At 34.9% G+C, this 17,825-nt stretch overlaps 1 protein-coding gene across 1 annotated transcript; it reads right to left on the minus strand.

Annotated features, from left to right (window-relative positions):
• Positions 1–2,619: 2,619 nt before the first annotated feature.
• LOC120204254 (putative receptor-like protein kinase At4g00960) lies at positions 2,620–6,184 on the minus strand. Its single transcript, XM_039204369.1, has 8 exons — positions 5,275–6,184; positions 5,057–5,185; positions 4,773–4,888; positions 4,476–4,686; positions 4,165–4,402; positions 3,943–4,090; positions 3,512–3,855; positions 2,620–2,630 (listed from the first exon to the last, which is right to left on the minus strand). Exons 1-7 carry the CDS (start codon positions 6,113–6,115, stop codon positions 3,523–3,525), a joined length of 2,016 nt encoding a protein of 671 aa, XP_039060300.1. The 5' UTR covers positions 6,116–6,184; the 3' UTR covers positions 2,620–2,630; positions 3,512–3,522.
• Between the last annotated feature and the right edge of the window lie 11,641 nt (positions 6,185–17,825).

Raw genomic sequence — 17,825 nt, forward strand, 5'->3', positions numbered from 1 at the left:
CGTTGATGTGTGCACTTTTAACATTTTCAGTTAGGCATGTATTAGTAACTTGAGTTTGAACATTGATATGATCTGTTCAGTTGTTATCACTTATTAGACATTCATTTGACTATCGCAACACGGAAATGACGTTCGCAATCATCTTAATGTCTATCGCAACGCGGAAATGACTATTGCAATGCAAAATAAAAATCGCAACGAGAGAATCGCAATACGAAATAAAAATCGCAACGAGGGAATCGCAAAGCGAAATGAAAATCGCAACGCGATTTTAGTTTCGCGTTGCGATTTTGTCGTTGCGATTTTCATTTCGCGTTGCGATTTTCATTTCGCATTACGATAGTCATTTTTGCCTTCAACATAATGCAGATTGAAATCAATAAAATCAACCATTACATTTCAATCAATTAAACAAGCACAAATAAGAATTATGTTCACATCAATTAAACAAATCAACTTTTACAAATCATCTTTTACAAATAAATTAAACAATAAAAAAATAAGCAATAATTCTTATTTCCTCATCTACTATTGAATCAACTTTTGCAGCCATACATCATTTTAACGCAGCTCACTTCTGAGATTAACCTGCATAAACCAAGCATTTGCTCAAACAACACTTTCTACACATCTAAAACCTACAAACAGCAAATTATTGAATTCTAGGTACTTAACCAAACATTTTAAAGCCACAAGCCTATAAACTTACCAATTGTTTATGGACATTTTTATAACGCGGATGCAGGTAGGCAGCGTCTCGTATATATCGATCTAGCCATATAATGCCGAAACCACAAGCCTACTGCAGCTCTATCTCTATCGGTGGGAGGTAGATACTTTATACTTCCTGTGATCAAACGATCCAACGCCAAGCATACGAGAGGACCACAATCCCCTCTGGGTCCTTTCGTTTGTTGTGGTGCAGTCTCGTCTCTGCTAACTGTAATATTGAGCTTCTTTGGCTTCTTGTTTCCAGAACGAGTCCAATAATTTATCGCATCCAAGAATTTAGCCAAATGAGAGCTCCATCCCTTAATAATATCTCTTAAATCAGCCAATGATATGTAATTTATCATGCTGTCATATACTATTGCCTTAAGGGATGGGAGCTGAAGCTCGACGAGAAGCCAATGTTTACGTTCCAAAACAGGGATAAACACCTGCAATCATAAGTAATAATTCATTCATTTGCGCACTTATTTATGAATACCTTTAAACTCAATCTAAAATAAATACTAACCTTATCGACCTCCCACCATGCAGGATAAAGTTTAGCTTGTCCATTGCCCAAAGCAAATGATTCATCTCGTTGATTCTTCAAGTGAACGGCGTTAAAAGACGACGACATAATTGTATATCGTGTATTTATTTTATTTTCCTTAAGTTTCCTAATTATTAGAAGACGTGACACCCACGCATCGATATGCTGTTTTACAAAAAAAGACATATATTAGTAACTTACATAAATTTAAAAAAAATAATCAAATTAAAATATAAGAAAAATATAAGACTTACCCCTCTATCGAAATAGCCATTGTCTTCGACCCCTAATAATACGCCCCACCAAGACCGATCAAGCAACAAATAGATATCATCGTTGAGCTTGCATATGTCAGTGAAACACCCCTGGCTCCGCTCAAGTAGATAAAAATCAACTGCGGTCTTAGCCCAAAGGGTATTATCCAGAATTGTGTCCGGTAGTTATCTACTCTCCACTTCAGATACCGGTATGGTACTGGCCGGTAACTCATACGAGAGCCAACTTGAATCCATCATGTCCGGCACGTCAGAGGGTTTCTCAAGAATCCTACATATGACGCCATGTGAATCGGGCTCTTGAATGGTGGGAGGGACCTCTTCAACGATGACAGTGGCCTCTTGAACGGTGGGAGGGGACTCTCGAGGAATGATAGGGGCCTCTTCAACGATAGGAGTGGACTCTTGAGGGATGACAGGCGAGTCGGGCTTCTTCTTGCGGTGTCTTCGTACTATTGGGGTGTACGGAGACTTAATAGCACGTGTACGCCGTCTGATGCGTGAACTCTGTCGTGCAACAAAAACCCGACGTAAAGCATCCACCTTATCGGTCCGCTAAATAATTAAATACAAATATCAGTAAATAAACAGACATGATATTTAATCAGTGAAAACAAAGACAAATATGTTTCAAACTTGCATTGAATTCACCCAAGTCATTATTCTATCATAGTTCACAAAATGCATCAGATAACAAAGGCAAATATGTTTCAAACTTGCAACATTGTCAACTTAGTATTTGTCTTTGTCTATTGGTTGAAGTAATGCAATTCATTCAAGTTTCAATTTGCAGAAGAAGAATAGTTTCAATTGGCAGCAAACGAACAAATTTACTTTCAACCAAAAGACAAAACAAAAGACAACTACTAACTTCACAGTGTTAATAAACAGTTTAGCAGTATTGGCAGCAACCGAATAAATTTACTAAGCAATCTAAGTGAAATGGTTAATCTAAGTGAAATTACGAGTAAATTTATCATCAAGTTAAATATGGAAAATCTTAAACTTACCTCGTTGCGTAGAGTATGAACCTCATTCTACAACGATACTACCATCTCACGTAGAGCGGCAACCTCAACACGTAAAGTAGACACCTCCACACGCCATGCACCATCATTATCGCGTAGAGTACCGATCTCCTCACGCAAGGCATTGACCTCATCACGTAACTCCCTTGACTCATCCCGTGGAGGTGGAGAACAGGGAGATAGAAGTCGTGGCATCTTTGTCGGTCGCCTATCATGAGGTGATGGTGGAGATGAGGCTCGATGATGTGACGGGATAGGTGATGGCTCTCGTGTAGAGGTGTATAGTCGGGTCGATCAGGTGATGGCTCTGGGTGAGGTGATGGCTCTCGAAGTGGAGAAAATGGAGGCTGCTCATCGTTCGTGCCATCAAAAAAACGCTGACTAGCTTGCCACCAATCAGTGGCAAGCTCAGCCTCCGTGGGTGTCAGTCTCATTAATGGAGTGTTGACCTCCTAAAAATATAAAAACTCAAACAAAGTTAAACGTCTACTATTAATAACTTGTTTATATATGATAGTATTTGTGTTAACTTATATAAAAAAATACAGAATGCGCCATTTTTACTGCTAATTCTGAAAAATAAGATACTGCACGAAAATAAGATGTTGCACGAAAATAAGCACAATACAACCAAATCAACGGTAATAAATCTATAAGATCGAAAAATTAACGAGCAAATATTATCAATTAATAACACTCATCAACCGATCACCGCAACTAATCACACTCCCATCACCATCACTATTGAAACAAGGATTCAACATCAATAACGACCGAATTTCTATTTCTTTTTTGGTACAAAGACATGAATAAGCACTGTAGCTACAGAGATGGGGCTGGGTCAGTCAACAAGGAGGTTCAAGTACTCAACTTATTATGTATTTATCACTGAATTTCTAGACAATCATACTGGAAAAAAAAGTACAGAAGATATGCAATGCAAGTACTTATTCGAACTTCATCGAGGATCTAGCTCCGAAATTGAAGCCTCATTAACAGAGGCTTGGATGGCTTCTCTTTCAGATTGATTAGAGAGTGACAATGACTCGGACATTGTTGCCGTCTCCGTGTTGGTAGTCATAGAAAATGCAGGTCTTGATGGAACCGGAAGAGACATGGAATAGCTACTAAGCATGAGAACCACAGAGGCCATGGTCGGTCTATAAGCAATGTTTTCCTGAACACAAAGCAACCCGAGATGGATACATCTCATTATTTCGCTTCTCGAACCATCCCTCAGAACCGGATCAACAAATTCTAAAGCAGTCCCTTCATTCCAATTTCTCCATGCCTGCAAATGTTTGAGGTTATGAACTTACAGTCTTATAGCAAAATCTAATCCATTATATATACCATAACCACAGTATGGAGAACTTACATGGGTTAGCAGAGAGTCCCCTACTTGGTTGGAGAAGCTGTTGATTTTGTGGCCGCTAATGATTTCTAAAACCAACACTCCAAAGGCATAAACATCAGATTTAACTGAATATTGACCATACCATGCATACTCTGGAGCCATGTATCCACTGCATATACAAATACATTTCAATTAATAAAGGTAACAAACAAGATATAAAATCTCATTATTCTAAATACGTACTAGGTCCCAACGATTTTGCTTGTATCGGCACGAGTTTGATCAACCACAAACAACTTCGCCATTCCGAAATCCGAGATCTTAGGATTCATCTGTTCATCCAACAATATGTTGGCTGCTTTTAAGTCACGATGGATAATCCGGTATTGAGAATCTTCGTGAAGATAAACAAGTCCCTTGGCTGTTCCCTCTATAATTTTGTACCTCTTGTCCCAGTTTAGTAGTAATCGTTTTACTGGATCTGTAAAATTTGTAAAATTATAGGACTACAATGCATATTCAATAGGTGTATTTTAGAAGGATTGAAACGGTACCGAATATAAAGTGGTCAAGGCTTGAGTTGGGCAGAAACTCATAGATTAGAACCCTTTCTCTTTTTTCAAAGCTAAAACCAAGAAGCTTAACCAGATTCCTGTGTTGAAGCTTTGCCAATAGCATGACTTCGTTCTTGAATTCTCGTGTTCCTTGTCCCGAATTTTCGGACAGCCTCTTTATAGCTACCTCTCGTCCATCTTCAAGCTTACCCTGATAGAGGATTCACTGTCACATTCATTCTGTCTTTTTTCTTCTTTGATATGATGGAAATTTTCATACAGCAAGTCTTAAATTACCTTGTAAACAGGGCCGAATCCACCTCGTCCAAGCATGTTTCCATCGGAGAAGTTTTCTGTTGCAACTCTCACTACATTAAAGTCAATTTGCAACGATTCAACGTGCGTCTTGCTATCTGCAGGTTAACAAAGAATCATTCAAGTGACATAACTTGTAACTAATGGAAAGGAGAGTAAAACTAACCACACCATGCTTAAACATTGCTAAGGATTGATTATTAGTGAATTATCTTCTGTTATTAGACTATAACAGGAAAACAAAAGAAAATCAAAGGCTAACTTACTTTGATCATCCTGTTTCTTTTTCTTGATCCTCTTGGGGACAACAACTCCAAGTATGACAAGCACCGCCATGAAGATGACACTTAGAACGACTATAACGATTAGTGTTCGGGATGAAATGCCTCCCCCTTCTGTACAGGCAACAACTTTGTAAGTACCTTTAGACAAGACATCTATTTTATTCCTGAAATCAGCATGCATCTTGCAGACCGGTACTTACCTTTTCTGATTTCGGAGTCCACTGACTGTGGCGGAGGACTAGAAGCTGGGGGTGGAGGACTAGAAGGTGAGGGTGGAGGAGACAAAGTCGCCGTTGTAGAAGCATTGGCTGTATAGAAGGGATACAAATCCCAGCGGAAAAAACAGTTAGGTCTCTGAACACCACCTCCTCGCTTCCCATGGCAACAACTTACATAGGAATTTGCGGATTGCCTTAGGCAGTAGTCACAATCCTGCTCCGATAAATCTGGAGTGCACTGCATTAGTGAATATATCCTTTGGAATGCTCCAAGCTCCGCTTCACCAGTTGCATACTTGAGACTAGAAGAGCCTTTGGAAGCCTTCCTCACCACACTGTTTATCAAACTCTCCCAAACCGCATCAAATTCCGTTAAGTTCGATGTGAGGTTGCCGGTATTATAGAATGCCTCGGCGGGTTCTAGCTCCGGGGTTCCGAAAAATGAGTGATCTGCATAGTGCACAACAGAGAAATCACCTGTCCATGAATAGGCCTCTTTCTGGTTTGGACAAGTGTCCATGAGCTCGTGGATTGTATCATTGACAAGGCTAAAACATTCGTCTGGAGTAGAGTCTCCTTTGCACATAGCAAGAGCGTAAACTTTATCGGAGCCCTGGCCAATAGTGGCTGTAATGAATCCACCGTTTGCAGAGGCATTACGAGGGAGTGAATCGAGAAGAAGGTCCCGGTTTCTTCCATACGTGCTGTTTGTGGTAAAATTACCAGTGTCGTAGCATCTTGGGGCAACGCCAACAAGGCTGATGCTGATAATCAGATAGGAGAGAATTGAAGAAAGTGAAACAGCTTGAAGCTTAACCCACATTTTGAGATTATAGTTTGAAGGAAGCAAAAAAAAAAAAAAAAAAGTTGAAGAGATGGTTTTCTTGGCAAAGATGAGAGTTGTTTGCTTGGCTGAAGTCAACTTCATGCCAACTCGAGTTTATAAAATTTTGATAAGATAAAAATATATTTTTAATAAAAAAATTAAAATATATAATAATTTTAAATTTTCAAAAAAAAACGATTGCGTTCATCTGTCCTCTCCTCTCGGTCTATCCTCAGCTGGAGTTGAAGCCAAACTGAATGGAAACTTCAAGTCTTTCATTCATCGGTTTTGAATGGATACTTAAAAGTCTTTCAGTCATCGGTCTTACCTGCGACTATGTCTTGGCAATGGGACAGTTTTCCTTCATTCCTACTTTTGAATTTACTACGTGCCTATCATACTCTAGAACCCATTTGCCATTTACTTGTACTCTTGTAAACCATACATCATTGTAGAATATGAAAAATATTTTTTCTAATTTTAAAATTGAAAAAAATTAATCTACATAAGTATCCGATTTTTTTATTTTATTTAAAATTAAACTATTAAAATCTAAAAATAAATTTCATACAAGTTTAAACTATATTAATAATAACGTATTTAAATATATAATTTTATTAAATTATAATGAATAAAATTTAATATGTTAAGTTACAATTAAGTTATCAAATTTGTTTATGACATTTTTTTTTGTCTTTATGACATATTTTTGGTTAATTGATTTTTGTTTTAGTTTATTTTTTTTATGGTTGGATTTGACATCGTCATAACTGATCAAGATGATGTTTATTTGTTGTCATACTGATCTTTCTTGTTTTGGACTATCGAATTGGATTTGGATATGCTATTTGCGTTCGTGTATAATTTTTTTATGTCACTCCACTTTGATTTGTGGTTTGTCAGTGATCTTTTAGTAATTTGATTCATTTTGCTGTACATTTATCGATGCAGTCAGATATGTTCTTATCTATATTTTGCTCGAGTTTTTTAGTTATATTTTTAATATTTTCCTTCTATGATCTCGTGTGATCTTAATGACTAATTTTTGTATTAATGGTGATAAGAAAATATCTTAATTATATGTTTAATTTACTTTTATGATTGTAAACATTCTTTATAATTATGAATATTTCTTCTTTTATTTAATAAAATTAGGAGTTATATAAAAAATAATAATCAAATTCTAAATTTTTAGATTATTCTTTTAAAAAAATTATCCAGTAAAACAAAAAAATTAGTGTAATGTATACTAAAGGTCACTATACTATTGAAATGATTATTTATGTCATTAAACTTTCAAAACTTACAAAATAATTATTAAATTTATCTAATAGTTACAAAATGGTTATTATATTTTATCGAATTGTTATAAAATTATCATTAAATTTTATCAAAATATTAAAAATGAAAATTAAATATATCAAACTTTTATAAATGTTATAACATTGCAGTGATCATGTCGAGATAGTATTTGCCATATGAAAAAACAAAGTGTACACACAAGTGTCATTGTCTCAAAAAATATAAGTGTTTATCTTCTGGCATAAGATAAAACACTAATTTAAAGAGTCGCCACCAATCATTTGTCGAGGTGTGATTGGTCACCAAAATGATATGTTATTTTAATAAAATAATATTAAAGTAACATAACAAGGGTTTGCTTACCAGAAAATGAGTTCGGGAGTCGGTTACGTGTGGGGAAGGATTAGCACCCCACAACGCCCAAAATTGATACATTTGTTTATTAAATAATGTCTTTGCAATAAATTAACAAATTTGTATTTAATTTTAATTTATGACCCCATAAAAATAATTGGAATATTATTTTATACCAATAATCATGTAAAAAATATATTCTTAATAAGTTAAGGAAATATTTTTATGACTTATTGTATAAAAAATAACCATATTACATATAATAATTTTAATGATTAAATCATGAAAATATAAAAGATCGAGGTCAATATTGTAAATAAATCCTATTTATGGTACTAAAAAGCGTAAATAAACTAATAGTAATATTAAAAATTAAAAATATTAAAGTTCAATGGTTAAATTGTAAAATAACAAAAATAATAGGCCTAATTCAAAATATTACAAAATCTAGATACTATTAGAGTAATTTAAACATAATTAATTATATGGGTTTAAAAATAATTTATTAAAATACAAGGGACTAAACATGTTATTTACCCGAAAATATATAAACATACTGGCATGGACTAAAACAAAATAAAATAAAACTTGAAAACCAAATTAAAATGCATAGAAACCTGATTAAGTGACCAGAATGGAAGGCTTACAAAATTTGAGGGACTACAGACGGGGTTTACCCATTCGCTATTTACATAGAAACCCCCTCCCCAAAACGACGTCGTTCGGGGAGGGCATAAATAGCCCAAAACAGGCCCTTAAGGGCCATTTCTCTCATTTAGCTTCTCTCTCTAGGATTCCCTCATCGGAGGGAATCTGGCCACCGTACGCTGTCTCCGACAGCCATCGCCGACCACCATCCATGGTGGTCAGAGTTCACCCAAATACACCAAAATACTCACTGGTTTTCCCTCAACTCAAATCTGACCTCCCCTTTGTCTAAAACCCTATCAAACTTCGTAGATCATAAATATATACCTTCGACGTTTTGGCTCTTCGAAGATGCGTGGAGGCTCCGAAAACCGTGGTAAGCTTTCCCTCATTTCTTTCTGTTTTTGTTTTGTTGATGACTGTTGTGTTTTCCTCTGTGTTGTTGTGTCTTTCCGTGTGTCTCCTATTGCTTTCTATTTTTCGTGTCTCTCTTTGCTTGCAGGATCAGCCTTTTATAGGCCTTGAAGACTCGGCTGAAATGATGAGATCTACCCGGTGAGTCACCAGACCTACGGTGGTGATTCACTATAGGGCAATGAAGTGTGCGGTCATCCTGTTGCTTCTAGAATCTTCTGGTGAGGTGGTGGTGGCGTGGCAGCGTTGGAGTGGGCTATCTGGAGGCGGTGGCTGGAATAGACCCTAGGGTGTAATGAAACCCTAGGGTTTCTGCTGGATCATCTGTGGTCGTTGGATCTCTCCAGATCCAACGGTGATAGTTGTTGGCGGCGCTGGATAAGCAGGGTAAACCCTAGCTGAATTCGGGCCAATTTGGTCATCTGGGACTGGGTCTGGGCCTGGATCGGTTCTGGGCCTGGATCAGTTCTGGGCCTGGTGCGGGTTGGACTTGTAAAATGGGCTTTCGGTTTTTTTGTTGTAATTGGACCTTCTGGTTTTGTAATAATAATAATAATAATATAATATACTGAATATAACAATATAATAATATTATTATATAAGCCCGGACAAAAATAAATGTCGGATCATTTTGTAATAATTCAATAAACTTAATGATTATTTTATAACTTTTGAAAGTCTGGTAAATAAAAATAATCATTTGAACAAAGTTTAATGACGTTTGATGTATTTTATCTGGTAATATTTTTAAAAGTTTAATATATTTAATGATGATTTCATAACGTTGTCGCGATTGTCTATTAAAAATTTTAAATTTTAATATAATTTAATTGTTTTCTATTTTTATTGATAATTTATTTCTGTAATATCTAAAATTTAATAATTCTTTTCAACCATTAATAATTCACAAATTCACTCATAAATAAAATCTTACATTTATCTCCCTCCCTCCCTCCCACTGACTTTTCTTACGCAAACATTTCAACCGATTTGCCGTACTCAATGATTGAGCTGATTAATAGAGCTTATTGTTTTAGGACTCCAGCCATACCTTAATTATGCAAACCATACATAGGACCACAAGTAATAAATTAATAATGATCATTTGCATTGAAACAAATTTAATGATAGAATGAACAGCGGTTTCAATGATGAAAGAAGTGTTATTTTTTTAATATATTTAATTCGAATAATTACATCTATATGATATACATATATTAACCATAACTAAAAAAATATTCTAAATAAATACTATTTTATGATCACTCAAGATAATCAATTTAGGTCGCCGTTAATCGCATGGAGAGAGAGATCGTTCGGTAGCCCTCCTCGTCGCTCTATGCTTCGACCGGCGGTGCAGGTCACCGCCACTTCCAATCGAAGTGTCAGGCCACCGCATCCAAAACCCTTCTGTCAATTTGTCGAAAGGAGTCACCTTTTGTCGTGGAGAAGCTGAAGAAGCTTCGTCGAAATCCTCACCGCTGCCGCCGCAGGATTTTGCTTTGATTCTAGTCACCTCGCCCATCGTCTTGCCTCACCATCTGCACCATTGGACTCACCGTCGTCGTCCACCCAAACCCAACTGGCGGGTTACCTTGTCGTTGGCGATTTCATCCGTCTACCGTCGGTGAGCTTTCCGAACCCATTTTAATCTATTTAATCGTATTATTGGTTGATTGTTGGGTTTAATTTTAGTTGGAAATGTTGTGTTGAAAATTTTAAATTTTCATATAATATAAGTATTTTTCTATTTTTTGTTGTTAATTTATTTCTATAATATCTAAAATTTAATAATTATTTTTAACCATTAATAATTTATAAATTCACTCATAAATAAAATCTTACAAATCTTACATTTGTCCCTCTCATCGAATTTTCTTACGCAAACTTTTCAACCGATTTGCCGTAACCAATGTATTGAGCTGATTAATACAGCTTATTGTTTTAGGACTCCAGCCATACCTTAATTATGCAAACCATACAAGTAATAAAGTAATAATGATCATTTGCATTAAAACAAATTTAATGATAGAATGAACTCAATAAGCGGTTTCAATGATAAAAATAAGTGTTATTTTTTAAAATATTTAATTCATCTACATGATATACATACATTATTTATAACTAAAAAAATTTCTAAATAAATATTATTTTATGATCATTCAACATAATTAATTTTCATGTTTCTTCCTTTAGGAGGTTGAGGTGGACAGTTGCCAAGGAACTTGTCTTTATGATTTGTCCAACATAAAGTCTGCTTAACCGACCAAACATGGTTTTTCTGTTGTGTCTTTAACAATGGAATGCTTTTTCCATCGTTCCCGGTTTCTTCGAAGTTTGTTTGGTCTGTTCAATATTTGACCACGCCTTTAGGGTAAACTATATACAAATGGTCATTGAACATTTATTTTCTGTTTTGATCATCAAACTACATTTTTCTGCAAATTTGATCAATAATGTTAAGTTTTTATTAAATGGAAATTATTTTAAATTATTTGTTTATAAATTTAAGATTGTTTTTATTTACATTTTAAATGTTTAGATTAATTGATTTTAATTACTTCATAGATTTTTTTTCTCGACAAACATGGAATTACTTCGGAAAAGTCAATAAAAGTAGCAACTAGGCGCGTATAACAGCTCTCAAATACCACAAAATAGCCACAAACTACTCAACAAATTAAACATTAACGGATATTATTTTCTAATTTCGATTGAGATTTGAAGAGATTATAATGTTATTCAAGATTAGGAAAGAAAAAATGCTCCCACTAGCCTTCCTATAAACACAAGGCTCATCTTCATTTCTGATAAAACCAAACTCTTTGATTGCATCAATGAAACGAAGATTCCAGCTTCGAGAAGCTTGCTTTAGTCTATAAATAGACCTCTGTAGCTTACAAACCTTTCCAGCATTTCCTGGAATGACAAAACCTTCTGGTTGTGTCATATACACATCCTCTTCAAGTTTCCCATTAAGAAAAGCGGTTTTGACGTCCATTTGCCAGATTTCATAATCATGGAATGCATCTATTACGAGCAAGATATGAATGGACTTAAACATAGCTACAGGGGAGAATGTTTCGTCATAGTCTACACCATAAACTTGTCGAAAACCTTTAGCGACTAATCGCCCCTTGTATATTTGTACATTACCATCTATGTCAGTTTTTTCTTGAAAACCCATTTACACCCTATAGGTTTGACCCCTTCAGGTGGTTCAACCAATGTCCATACTTGGTTTACTGACATGGAATCCATCTCATATCTCATGGATTCAAGCCATTTCTTAGAGTCTAGGCTACACACTGCCTCTTGATAAATCCTAGGCTCATATTGATCCATAAGAAGAACATCTCCATGTGCAGTAACGAGAAATCCAAATCTCTCAGGTGCACGGCGTTCTCTTATGGATCTGCGTAGTGGTTGTATTTCTAAATTTGTTGAATGCTCCTTAACAACTTGTGAGACATGCTCAACTTCAGGTTCTTTGATCTGTTGTTCTTGAACTTCTCCAAGTTCAATATTTCTACCCTTCCCTTTCTTTGAGAGAAATTCTCTTTCGAGAAAAACTACTGTTCGAGCAACAAACACTTTGTTCTCGTTAGGGTTGAGGAAATAATATCCCTTAGTTTATTTAGGATATCCAACAAATATACACTTATGAGATTTAGGTTCAAGCTTTGTAGACATCTAATGTTTTACATAAGCTTCACAACCCCAAATCTTCATAAAAGACATATTAGGACGTTTCCTAGTCTATATCTCGTATGGTGTCTTTTGAACCGATTTAGATGGAACACGATTTAGTGTGAAAGCGGTTGTTCAAGTGCATGTCCCCAAAAAGAAGTCGAAAGATCACTATGACTCATCATTGATCGAACCATGTCTAACAGTGTTCGATTCCTTCTTTCAGAAACTCCATTCCACTGTGGTGTACCAGGTGGTGTAAGCTGTGAGACAATCCCACATTCTTTCAGGAGTTCATCAAACTCTATGCTTAAGTATTCTCTACCTCGATCTAATTGAAGTTCCTTAATACTATTGCCTAGTTGATTTTGTACTTCATTTTTAAATTCCTTAAACTTTTCAAGGGCTTCAGATTTATAGCGCATAAGATAAATATACCCATATCGACTGAAGTCATCGGTGAAAGTAATGAAGTAATGGAATCCACTTCTGGCTTGTGTATTCATTGGTCCACATACATCACTATGTATTAACCCCAATAAATCACTTACTCGCTCACCTTTACTATTAAAAAGAGCTTTAGTCATTTTTCCCAACAAGCAAGATTCACATACATCATATTGTTCGAAAACAAATGAATCTAAGAATCCATCTTTATAAAGTTTTGATATGTGTTTCTCACTTATATGGCCTAAACGAAAATGCCAAAGATAAGTTTGATTTGAGTCATTTGTTTTTGATCTCTTAGTATTTATGTTATAAATGGTGTTTTCTTGATCCAAAATATAAAGACCATTAATCAATTATGTCGAACCATAAAAGACATTATCGAGATAAAAAGAACAAAAATTATTCTTAATAATAATCTCAAAACTAATCTTGTTCAAACAAGAAATAGAAATAATGTTCTTAGTCAAACTAGGCACAAAATAAAAATCCTCTAAATTTAAATCAAGTCCAATAGGAAAAGATAAAACATATGTCCCTATAGCTAATGCAGTAACTCTTTCTCCATTTCCCACTTGTAGGTCTACGTCTCCTTTAGCCAGATTCCTTCTCTTTTGCAGTCCCTGTACAGAAGTACAAATATGAGAACCATAACAGGTATCTAATACCCAAGAAGTAGATGTTGGCAAATTAACATCAATAACATAAATACCTGAAACAAACGTTCTGTTTGTTTTTGCCTTCTTGACCTCTTCAAGGTAAATAGGGCAGTTTCTCTTCCAATGTCTGATCTTATCACAATAGAAACATTTTCCTTCCTTGCTAACTCACTCTTTGGGGTTTAATGCATTTTCCCTTTCGGTTTGGCCTTACCATTGCCCTTAGACTTTGCCACTACCTTTTTCTTTCCCTTTCCTTTGTCCTTGCGGACCATCAGAATGGGCTTATGTCCAACCTTTTTCATGTTACTTTCAGTAGTTCGTAACATGCCAAGTAACTGTGGAAAAGTCTTGTTAATCTCATTCATGATGAAATTAAGGACAAATTGGCTAAAACTATCTGGCAATGATTGCAGGATAACATCGGTAGCCAATTCATCTTTGAGAGGAAATCCCAACTTTTACAACGTTTGGATGTAGCCCATCATCTTGATGACATGAGCTCCTATAGGAGTTCCCTCTGCCATTTTGCATTGAAAAAGAGCTTTAGAGGTCTCATATTTCTCTTGATGTGCTTGCCCTTCATATATTTCTTTGAGATTTTGAATCATCTCATATGCAACCATGTCCTCATATTTCTTCTGAAGCTTAGGAGTCATAGTGGCAAGCATTAGACATCCAACATCTAACATATCATCCATATGTTTCTTGAATTTCTCTTTGTCAGCTCTTGAAGCATTAGCTACCGGTTCATCAGGAACAGGTTCTTCAATGACATATTTCTTCCTTTCTTGTTTGAGAACAATTCTCAAATTACGAAACCAGTCAAGGAAGTTTATGCCATTAAGTTTATCCTTCTCAAGGAGTGATTGCAGTGATAAAATGTTGTTTGCCATTAAATCTACAACAATGAAAATATTAAAGTAAGTAAATTTACTGAATTAAAATTTATAAATAAGTCTTTATTTACAAATTACTCCCACTATTTTATTCAAAATTAAAAAAAACTCTCTATATTTAATTTCGGAAAAATTCAACGAAATTTTTTCTAGTGGGTGAGGATCCACAATACATCAATTTCCTAAATCAGCTTTGGATTTTCCTTTAGGATATTGATTATTTACGTAAGTAACACTTTACTAGTTACATCTCATGTAACTCCTCTTTTTGGTGAACAACTATTGTTCAAGTCATCTCATGACTTATCCAAATATTTAACATCTAGGTTTCTAATCCTATTAGAATAACCTAGCTAAGTTATTACCAATATTTCAACCCGTGAATATCACTTGCTTATTCTTCGCGTTTAACCAAGATAGATTTATGTGCCAATGCTTTAGCGAAGCCCACACAAAATCGATCGAAGCCTTAATGAGGGTAAATATTGGACGGTTAAGTTAACTTAGATTATAAAGAGGGATTTACGTAATTATCTCATCATTGTTCGTTTTAATATTAGACCCTTATTGATCTCATCAATATTCATTCTTATTATATCATTTGATGCATTGCATACATAACAAATATAGCAATAAATAAGAGGCAATGGTTATAGCCAAAACAATGACTAAGGTGGCCCATCCCAAGCCAATGGGAGAACCAAAAAAACTCTAAAGCCTAAGACTGCGCTCTAGGTATCTTCTCGCCATTCTTCTGCTCCTTGTGAATCTTCATAGGATTACAATTTTAAAAGAAACTCGTTTTACATACGAGGGAGTAAAATGAGAAGAGAAATACAACAAAGATATAGAAAGGCAAGGCTCGCAGACCGTATTTCAAAATAAACCATTGTAAATTGAACAAGGGCTATAACCATGCATGTCAAACACCGTGCAAAACAAACATATCATATATATATACACGTTGTTACGCCTTTGTTAAAAAAACATTAATATGGGCCTTCAATTTGTATGAACAATGATATTAATCGTTATGGTTATCGATTCGAACAATGATATCATGCATATTTACCGAAATCGATAAAACTAGAATATGCATCTCATACATATCGCATCAACCAAGAATTTAAACCGAAATCGGATCGTACAAGTGGCTCTAATACCACTATTGGGACTGTCGGCGCACCCCAAGGCGCAGCGGAAACAAAACTCGACGGTCTCACCAGCGATCCAAATACGTAAAACCGAAATCGGGAGGAAATGATGTGAATACTTACAATGGGTTCCTTGAAAATCAGCAAAGACATCAACGAGAAGTGGTGATCACGAACGGTTCGAATCGAAAACCTCCACGAAAACACGTCTCGACCTCTACCCGATTGAGAGCAAAATTTTCTTTTTACCAAATTCTGTTTTGAGAAAATGACTGAAGTAAGTGAGGCTGCTAGACCTTACTTCCTTTTTATATCTCAATTACCCTAACATCTTAGGGGTTTTAAAGTTATTTCGAATTAATAAATAAAATATTATTTAATTAATTCAAATTAAATATAAATTAAAGGGTTATAATCTGAATTACAATCTTTAATGTTTATTTAATAACTTATTTAATTATTTCGAATTATATATATATATATATATATCAATTAAAAGAGTTGTAATCTAAATTACATTCTTTTAATGCTTAATTAATATATTCGGGATAATTAAAATCTTATGTATATCAAATATACATATTTTAACTCTAGATATATTTTAATAACATATAACAAATTGTACATCTTTGCTCATTTCAATCCTAGGGTGTGACCCTGTAGGTTCTTGTAACGTTAGTAGTAATTATTAGAACAATTATAATATTATATACAATGAGTGACATCTAGCAATATATTATTGTCACATAAGTTACAAGAAATTATGATTCGACATATCATCTTCGTGATTAACTCTTTTATGTATTACATCCTTTTGTCCTTTATATCTAGAATAGTCACAAGTCTTAGAATAGTCACACTTGTATAGCCCATTTATTGTTTCTTGATATCTAGAGTATACTATAATTAATGAATAATTTATGATATCACATATCAACTTATTCGAGCATGGCCATGCATTTCTAGTCTCACTCGATCAAGTGGCCTGTGATATATTTCCTATTATGTAGGAAGGACAAATCCTATCTTAACCATATACACCCCACTACATATATATCGAGATATATTCAATAACAGTTTTTATAGTGCAACCAGTTACAGAGCATGTTTAACTGTATCAAAACATACAACAATATATGTTGGGATGACATTGATCTCAAGTCTGAGGATCATACATATAGTTATCACCGTGAGCAATGTTATGACTGTTACATAATAATCCAAGACATATGCTCATGATGGGTCAATCCAATACATTGTTCTCTAACAATATAATCATGTATCAATTTTGACATCTCTATGTCAATGACAACTCCTTGTCATCAATCAATAACATGTCAGTCTTAAGCATATTATTATTGTCCATGCCCATAATAATACTTGACTATGGATCTTTTAATAATGTTATTATATGGACTTTATTATCTTTCAGTTTATGTTAAACATAGACATATAACTAAAAATAATATTGGCAATGCCTTTATTCAATAAAATCGGTAAATAAATGTATTATTACAATCATCATATGATTGGTCTTTGAGCACACTCTAACACCGCTCCGGTTAATAACCGTTCTAGTCGATGACTGTGAACAGTTAACTCTGTTGCTTCCACAGCAGGAAGTTAGCTTCATCAAGGATGATGTTAACCTTCTTGTTTGTGAAGGTCTTTCCAGCAGGAACCTCCATGATTGAGAGTTTAGTACAGCACGTACGAGAACCTCAGGAACGTCCGGCGAATGATACCATGTTAAGCAATGCAGTATTTGCAGTACATAAACTAACAGAATTGAATGAGAAAAGCATTCTCTATTAAATCAGCTCACTATTCTTCTTACTTACACTTACATTTATAACACACTTATAACAAACTCTAACAGCCTAACAACCCTAAAACTGATTCCTAACAGCTTCATGTGATGGTTAACCACATCTATCATCATTTCTCAGCTCACTTGCATGACATGCATGAGGACTCTAATTCACGTGCACGAGCATATCTCAACAACAACTATAATGACTAATGTTCGGGATGAAATGCCTCCCCCTTTTGTACCAGCAAGAACATTGTAAGTACCTTTAGACAACATTATAATGACTAATGCTCAGCATGCATCTTGCAGACAGGTACTTACCTTTTT

The sequence above is a fragment of the Hibiscus syriacus genome, unplaced genomic scaffold (genome assembly GCF_006381635.1).
Source record: "Hibiscus syriacus cultivar Baekdansim isolate YM2019G1 unplaced genomic scaffold, ASM638163v2 tig00010533_pilon, whole genome shotgun sequence".
NCBI lineage: Eukaryota > Viridiplantae > Streptophyta > Magnoliopsida > Malvales > Malvaceae > Hibiscus > Hibiscus syriacus.

Coding starts and splice junctions, on each gene's coding strand:
- LOC120204254 (XM_039204369.1), bottom strand. CDS start 6,115: ATGTGGGTTAAGCTTCAAGCTGTTTCACTTTCTTCAATTCTCTCCTAT. Junction 4,889..5,056: donor AAAGAAACAGGATGATCAAA/GTAAGTTAGCCT, acceptor GTTAACCTGCAG/ATAGCAAGACGCACGTTGAA. Junction 4,687..4,772: donor GATTCGGCCCTGTTTACAAG/GTAATTTAAGAC, acceptor ATCCTCTATCAG/GGTAAGCTTGAAGATGGACG.